An 8,776-nucleotide genomic window follows, 5' to 3' on the forward strand; every position below is an offset into this window, starting at 1 on the left:
ATATATATATCGGTTATCCTGGCCTACATATAATGGTTTCTTTTAAAGGTGCTATTGAATAGTTTGCCAGGCGCAATATTCTTATGTGTTTGTAACAAGTATCAAGCTAGTCATGTTCATTTCTATTACACGTGTTTCTGATATCATAATTACTGCTTATTACTGGGTTGCCTTGCTATTCACACAACACACTGAGCAGGGAGTCTGGGAGACACGAACAGAGCGCAGTATTCGATCTGTTTTTCCGTAAAAATCCGTTCCACGGCGAGTACACGCTATTTGCAGGACTGGGTGAGGTATGTCGAAACATGTACGGACATATCTCTTCTCAGGAACTATATTGAAGTAAAGCTTACGTACTTTTGTCCGGTCTGAATTTGCATATAGCGTTGCCGCGTTATGCGATGCCGTTTGGGAATATTCTAGTGCACATGCCCAAACTAGAAGTAGATAAAAATCAGCATATAATTTTGCGCTCGAACCCCTATTCAGAGCCTAGTTGTCTTCTTTCTTTTCTTGTTGTGTTGAGCTTGATTTTGGTATATTTTGGCACATATACCCAACTGAATATACGTACACCACTACTTTGACCCGATTATGACGGTTTCTAGACAAGTTATGTGGTATCTTGGACTGTGTCTGCGTAGTTATACCTACACCATTTTGGATATGCACACATTATCCAATCATCGGCAGTATTTTTTATCTCCCATCTTATTCTCAATGCATGTCAGCTCAGTGCGATCCCTGACCCGCCTGCCGGTGTACCTAAATTCATAGTTCTATAAACTAAGTTGTTTTCTCAGCGACGGTCTCGATAGGTTTTTGTGGGGGGAGGAGTGAAAGATAAAATCTAGCACAGCAACATGCCTATTGTCTGCTTATCCTGTCCTCGTACTCGCTTCTTGTACCAGGTTCTCAAATTCTTAGCCAACTTCAAAGTAACTGACAATGACATCGAATACTTGCGGTCACTCAATCTGTTCAAAGAGGGTTACCTGCACTGGCTGCAACACGAGCTGGATATGGGAGACTTAAAGGTATTATATTGATATAACACGACTTTGGACCATCTATTTATCACAATGTACATCAACTGATCCTATATCGCGGTTATACAAAGTCTTTGACGTATGCTGCCCAGGAATACTTTCTTCGTTGCATTTGATTACTCCTGGATCCACAATGGGAAATATATAAGCTTGTGGTCGACTATCATACTGTAAACTGACCAAGGAGTTGTGGTCGTGAATGTGGTCGTGATTGTCTTACATTTTGTCATATAGCGGAAGAAATTCCATCTACTCGCTTGAACTCATGTAATATTTTTTTCTAGTGTAGTGCTCTTACCCCATAAGAAGGTATGTTTGTTCGTGTCTTTGATTTTGCTGGTAGAGGACTGAACGCTATATCTAAAGGAACTAACCCCTTTCGCACCCTATATTTATTAGATTTATTCGCTGTACGAAGGAACAGTGTGCTTCCCACGCGTACCCCTGATCCGAGTCGAAGGCCCTATCGCAACTGCGCAGGTAGGTGGATAACACCTGCATGCTTCTTATAGACTCATTTGTTGTGGATTTTGTGTGTATGCTGCCCTTTATTTGGTGGTTTCGACTAGCAATGCGCAATTGTGTTGCGTAATGCCTCTAAATTTTGGTTGAGATTCTGATTTAGAGACCTGAAATGCTCTCTTTTTAATGATCTGTGCTCTTCTATCACGACAGCTTATTGAAACGACACTTCTGTGCCTGGTGAATTATGCGTCGTTGATCTGTACAAACGCTGCTCGGTTCCGTCACTGCGCTGGACGCGAGGCCCAACTGTTAGAGTTTGGATTGCGACGAGCTCAAGGTCCTGATGGTGCTCTGTCTGCATCCAGGTACTTGGAAGAATTCACTTAGTAAATTGCTCTTTTTTCTGTCTCAATTGGCTTCGCATTGTACCCACATATGCACATTGCTCTAACTGATGCTTGCATGCACACCTGTCTCGTAAAGGATCTGATCTGGAACTGAGTATTGGAAATCTCGTCTGGCACACGTATTGTTACCTACATATAAATAACACTTGTCTTAATATATATACATGCATATGCCATGACTGGTCCTGAACAGAGAATTTGTTTAAAGGTCTGATGTTGCTACATTTGGGTAATTATAATTTGGCCTGGAAATTTAATTAATACCCAATACACTTCAGACTACATATGCTGGTACCTTCTTCTACAGTTGACATTTGTATCGAAATACGTGTACACATGTGATTTATTATAATTTTTTAGTGGTCTGATTGTGTTGTACAGATTGATTTTTCGTTTGTATCTAATCGTGGAAGCTGCCCACTGAACGTAGCTTCGTCAAAATTTCTAGTAAATCAGTGTAACTACTACATTATAGATATGCCTATATGGGAGGCTTCGACGGCACTTCCAATGTGTTGGCTGGTAAAATGCTAGGTATCCCTATCAAGGGCACCCATGCACACTCCTTTGTGACTTCATTCACCGGCCTGGAGGAGGTCCGCAATAATGGAAAGTCGGCTATTGGAAACACTGAGCGACCTTTTCTGGAGATTTGTCTCGGTATGAAATTTCATGCGCCATGTCATTGAACTTGTGTTAAAATTATACTTTGAGTTGTTGTCGCCCGGAGTTGTGTCAGATGGTTCTCCCCCAAAGATGTATCGTTACACTGAACTAATAGTTGAACGATGGTTTTGCAGAGTACCGCAAAGAACTCAAATACCATGGCACCAACGAAGGTGAACTTGCTGCGTTTGTTGACTACGCACTGTCATTCCCAACCACATTCCTCGCCCTGGTAGACTCCTACGATACACTTAAGGTTGGTAGTAGATTAGTGGGCTATTTCATTGGTTTTTTCCCGAACCGTCTCTCGTTTACGGTTTGGACTGTCTAACGTCATGGTACTGTAGATACCCTTACCTACCTTTACATATGTCTGTCCGATACACTTATAGGGGTGTTGGTGAAGAGTGTTCTGTGTCACATTTAATTTCCTGTTACCTTCATTAGTGCAGTGGAGTTATTCATAGTATCATACATCCTAGTTTACACAGTTTGACCGATTCCACAGACGTGCCAGTGCTTTTACGTTTGCGATTGTAATTTATCATATTGAGGTTTTTTCAAATTGCAACATCACATAGAGTACTTTTGCGATCGGGTGTGTTGACACTGAACAGTGCATCGCTTTCCCCTTTTACAAGTAGTCCGGTGTCCCCAACTACTTAACGGTTGCGTGCGCTCTAAGAAAAGTTGGTTTAACCCCGCATGGTATCCGACTTGACTCCGGTGATCTGTCCTATTTGTCGGTCGAGACTCGAGCCATGTTTAGGTATGGCTAATCCGTATATTATGAGTATCGTTTGCGATGGTTTTAGTCTTCTAGGTTTATAAGCTCAATCTCTTTCCAATGATTTAGTGGTTGACACCCACCTCTTCTTTTCGATTCAGAGCGATGGATGACAAGTATCCGGAGCTAGTGGATGCCGACTTCAAATTCGGGGACATGCCTATCGTTGCCAGCAACGATATCAATGAAGCTACTCTATCCTCTCTGAAGTCTGAAGGTATTTCGGCTCCACCAAACCCATTTTTCGTGGCACTCTTTAGCTGCTTACGATCTGAACTGGTTTAGTAATCGTTCGTAGAGATAGAATTCCACACTCTTCAGATTGCATCCACTCGTCGCTTTCCTCAAAAATCGTCGGTCTGACTTTTGCTTTGTATCTGTTGTGAACAGGTCATGAAATCACATCTTTCGGCATCGGAACGAACTTGGTAACCTGTCAAAATCAACCAGCGTTAGGATGTGTATATAAACTAGTAGAGATTGACAATAAACCCAGGATTAAACTCAGTAATGAGATCAGCAAGGTAAGCACTGTTCCTCACTTGCTTATCGCATCGCATTATGGGAACTTCAAGCAAATCTGAACTCCGTCGAGGGTGCAAAATTAGATACCTTTTGCTTGTTTCCCGCCCGATGGCGATAATTTTTTTCTTCACATTTACCCTTCATCTCAGGTTACACTTCCTGGCAGGAAGAAGGCCTTCCGCTTGGTCAATCACAAGGGTATTGCAATGCTGGACATCTTGACCGCACAGTCGTCTGAGGTAGGCCATTGTTACAGATCGCCCGTCGTGTGCTCAATTTCCACCGTCGTTTTCACCGTTGCAACTAAATGTTGCAACAAAATATGATTTTAGGGATTTCTTGCGCAACGTTTTCATATTGTATTGCTGAACTTAAAGATACATCCGCATGTATCCAATCAAACAGATACCGTCTCCTGGTCAGAAGGTGCTGTGTCGCCACCCGTTTATCCCACGCAAAAGGGCTTACGTGACACCCACAGAGGTATGCGACGACATAATTATCGAGTACAACTTGTTCTGAGGTATGCGACGACATAATTATCGAGTACAACTTGTTCTCTTTGTAGTAGCCTTTTCACATGTCGTTCTAATGCGTTGTTGCCAGGTCATACCCCTGATGCAACTTATGTGGGCGAATGGGTCAATCACAAAAGAATCGAGATTTGAAAGAACCAGTCAAGGTATGTTCATTGGGCTCCGACTACACACCCTGTTATCTTCACGTGACTTTTCGGCAAACTAACCACTGAGAGAGTACTATAGTAAATACTTGTATTCTGTTACTAATCATTGCTCTCCTCAAATTGTCGCACTCGGCTGCTGCACCTTTACAGAGATCAGGCAATACGTGAGGGAACAGATTCTGTCTATCAGACCAGATATTCGCCGGAAACAGAATCCTTCTCCGTATAAAGTGTCCGTCACGGAAGAGCTTTTTCAGCAACTCCACAATCTATGGCTACAGGAAACCCCTATCGAAGAATTGGACAGCTAAAAGTTGAATTTATACCGTTGAATCGCAGAGGAAAGCCAAAAATACAGAATAAAGAATTTAAAGTTAGCAACTACCGTCCTATAATGAAGTAGTTAATCGTCGACAGCGACCATACTCTACTCTGTGCGAGTGTTTCGGGAGTACCTAGGTGGTTGAATAAAAATACTATAAAGTGAGTGCATCGGCTACCATTATTTGTCCACGATCATCGTACGTCTGCCTTCATGCAACTGCCGGCCCTGTATTGCTCGCATGGCCGGCTTCGACTGAATCTAGATGTACAATAAAGCCCACATGTGCAGACACGATGTGTGTGCTCAATGGAATCCCGGTTTGTTAAGAATAAACAACGGCTGTCACATTTTTGTCAGAACGCTGATGAATCTTCATCCCATCTCCCATAAGCGAGGAATAGCCATTTGCTTGCCTCATGCCAAGCAATACGCATGCAACAAGATATGAGAGTTTTCACCTTTTTTTCTTTCTTATTCTGAGCTATGGTGCCTGGACCTAGCACATAAGACGTTGCCCACTTCCAATTACGGCATGCATTTTGTTCCAGGTGCTTCTGATATCTCCGACTATAAATGCAATCAGCATGTCTACAACATTTGAATCTCACGTTGTCGAAGTATCAGGCCGAGACAAAATACTTTAACACATTATGATGTACAAAGGTTACGTTAGAGGCGACGTCCCCAGCGACAAATATTCACGTCGCCGTATACTTGAGATGAATCGAGATTCTCTCTCTAGGACAAGAGTTGGTTTTGCAAGAGCATTAAAAGAACCTTCTTTAGCCGCCATTCCGTGCCAAGACGGCGGCGGTATATAAATTCAAATATTTGGCACAGCAGCTAGTTGGTCGAGCTCTCACACAATCGAATACCGGTCGTGCTACTGACAAGCTCACAGCTTCTTGTATGTACAGTATCAAGATATAGCATTCTTTTGAAGCTGCACATAAATATGCACACAGACACGACGACGTGCGCGTGATTTGTTTTTCTTGTCTCATTCGTCTCGTTAGCGATAAAGGCACTAAAAACTTCCATGAAAAGGGAAGTGACAAGAGGCTATGCACGAGGTTCCGCAAACCTCGATTCGAACTAACACAAACAGACCACTCTGCAACTCATTGAAAGCTAGTATAACATACGAAGGTATAACTCAATATTCCCTGTAGAAATTGAACGTGCAAGCACAAGCACGACTAAATAACAATACAATTTTGTTCAGCATTCGTGTACCTCAACAGCATGGCAAATATAGAATGAAAGCGCCGATGTAGCAGCAGTTGATATTGAAAAACAAGGGAGGAAACACATCTCGATAATGAATAGCTTTTAATGTACATATTTATCTATTCCTCAAACATATTCTAAAATCAATATCAAATGTCACTATATGACCTATATAACTAATACTAAAGGAAAACACTTACATGAGACCTAGCGTCAGACGCTTCCTGATCTCGACCTTCAGCTGCGTCAGCTCCTTTTGGGCACTGCCCATGATGTCAGAGTTCTCCACCGCTCTTCTGATCAAGTACGGAAGAACCTCATGAACTGGGCCATACGGAACATACTTGAATGCTTCGAAACCTTCACGTCCTAAATTGTAGGTAATGTGGTCACACATACCGAGCAGTTGACCAAAGTATACACCACTTCCCTTTTGCGGGATGCCCATAGCCTTCATCTGCTGAACTGTGCGCCAGACAGACTCCTCATTGTGCGTAGCCACCATGATTGAGCAATGAGAGATGTCTTTCAGAGCCATTCTCACACAATCGTTATAATTCTTATGTGTGTCATAGATAGTGTCGTGAATAGGATCTTCGTACCCCATCTGTTCCGCACGCGCACGCTCCTGCACGATGTACGCACCGCGAACAAATTTGGCGGCGAAAATCCATCCCTCCTTCTTAGCGTACTCCAAATCCCGCTTAGCACGACTCGCTGAGTCCGTCAAGTAGCATTGGAAAGTGTTGTATACTACAGGCGTGTCCTTGTTGTACCGACGTTGTAGGTCTAGAACAACACGATCGATGGTAGGCTGCATGTACGTTTGTTCGGCATCGATGAGAAGCGATACCCCCATCTTCTGCGCCGTGGTTGCAAGCTTCTCAACGCGACCGATCATATTCTCGTACTGAATAACCTCCTCGGCGCACATGGTTTTAAGACACCCAGAGAGACTCAGGTTACTGTTTACTAGCTTTTTAGCCATACTTTCGAGGAAATCAGGGCGACCCAGAGAAGTGAGCTTAACGGCGGCGAATCCACCGGGACCACCCTCTCCAGCAGACATAACTGCATGTCTAGTTACGTCCATATTAATGTCACAGTGAGCCTCGTTCTCGTAGCTGTAAGTACGCGCTATGATCTCATCTTGATTGACACCTCCAGAGAGATCTGTCACCTGGTCCACCATATCCTCCTCAACGTCTGCTTCGGCTGCGTAATCTAAAATAGCGCCTACATTGGCATTTTTGAGGATTTGTATGCTTCTCTCTACACTGACTGCGTCCTCGCCACCACAGAAGTGACCATAGAAGGTGAACTCCATTAAACGGTTCGTGAGCTTGTCCCCTAGAACTGTGTATGAGAAATCAATTAGCTTACGAGAGTTACGTACCAGCACCCCATACTGACACAATTTGAGAACAGAATAAGACCTCAGAAGTGTAGCGAGATTCTGGTACTTATAGGCAGCGGTGAAGTCCCCAAAATCAACAAGCAGCTTACGAGGGGACCGCTGCTGAGGCTCTTCGATGTGCCCAGCGGCGGTTGAAGCGGGGATGGCGATGCCCCGGGCGTGTGACGCAGAAGGTGTAATCACCGCACGAACTGGTCTGGTAGGAGCACCGGCGATGGAGTGGTTGCCATGGGATGCTACCTTTGAAGGAAACCCCGCATGATAATTTCTTGGTGTGATGCCTGACGACCTTATAGACGGAAAAGTGCATACAAATCGGAACATCTAAGCGATTCTTGATATTATATTCGACTACCAAAAGAAAAAGGAGTACAAAATACGTAGACAGAAATATACTGAACCACTATGGCAAGGGTCACGAATCTTTATGCCAAATACAACCCTCGGCGATAAATATGTATTCGACTTGTACTCTTGTTCGCACCGTTTGCACACAAACTAATATAAACCCCTAAATAAGCGATCGTTTGGACAGGCTGGCGAGGCCGGATAGGCCGACGGCTAGGAGATAGATACTACTATCGGTCGGACACTTCATAAAAAAATACGATTTTCAAAATACGAATTCTAACCTCATTTTGTACGGATAAACATTTTTATTATCTCATATTGTGTATTTTTATAAAAACTAAAACTAAAAACTGAAACAAACAGATGAGTCCTTTTTTTGTCTGTAAATATGTATTCTGTAGACTACATTTTGTTTTAAAAAGAATATTTATTTACAATAAATACAGTCACAAAAGTGCAATTAGGAAACCCATAACCGCCACAAAAGCTTTTTTAGGACAACTAAGGCTGAGAAAGCCCATAAGGTACGGTTTTTGTTTCTTTTTCAGAATTGTGCACTACGAGTCTATTCATTTACAATATTGTTTTCATTCTCCCTGTTGTTTTTTAAATATTTCTTCTATTTGCACAACAACATTCAACAACTCCGAAGATGTCAGATTTGTTTTCTTCTTTTTGTTTTTGTTTTTACAAAAACAACCATATTTAGAATAACTATAAAAAACAAATATTCCCTTTTTCCCTGTGATGAAGAGTATTTCCCCCCCCCCCCCCCCCTCGTCGCGCTACACGACGCTCGTCCTACCCTCCTCCGTACGTATTCGTTCGTACGAACCTACCTTCGTACGACGACGTACGTACGGTAC

The 8,776-nt window shown here is 42.9% G+C and overlaps 2 protein-coding genes across 2 annotated transcripts; one reads left to right on the top strand and one right to left on the bottom strand.

Moving 5' to 3' along the window:
• Positions 1-196: 196 nt before the first annotated feature.
• SARC_10432 (nicotinate phosphoribosyltransferase) lies at positions 197-5,074 on the top strand (the record flags this gene model as incomplete). Its single annotated transcript, XM_014295524.1, has 13 exons — positions 197-296; positions 915-1,040; positions 1,452-1,532; positions 1,728-1,882; positions 2,400-2,584; positions 2,725-2,846; positions 3,235-3,359; positions 3,479-3,594; positions 3,768-3,901; positions 4,052-4,141; positions 4,308-4,385; positions 4,509-4,584; positions 4,738-5,074. Coding segments are annotated over 13 exons (1,549 nt in total), but the record flags the coding sequence as incomplete, so codon positions are not given.
• Positions 5,075-6,225: 1,151 nt separating this feature from the next.
• SARC_10433 (hypothetical protein) lies at positions 6,226-7,943 on the bottom strand. Its single transcript, XM_014295525.1, has one exon. It carries the CDS (start codon positions 7,881-7,883, stop codon positions 6,339-6,341), a length of 1,545 nt encoding a protein of 514 aa, XP_014151000.1. The 5' UTR covers positions 7,884-7,943; the 3' UTR covers positions 6,226-6,338.
• Between the last annotated feature and the right edge of the window lie 833 nt (positions 7,944-8,776).

The sequence above is a fragment of the Sphaeroforma arctica genome (genome assembly GCF_001186125.1).
Source record: "Sphaeroforma arctica JP610 unplaced genomic scaffold supercont1.1247, whole genome shotgun sequence".
Lineage (NCBI taxonomy): Eukaryota > Ichthyosporea > Ichthyophonida > Sphaeroforma > Sphaeroforma arctica.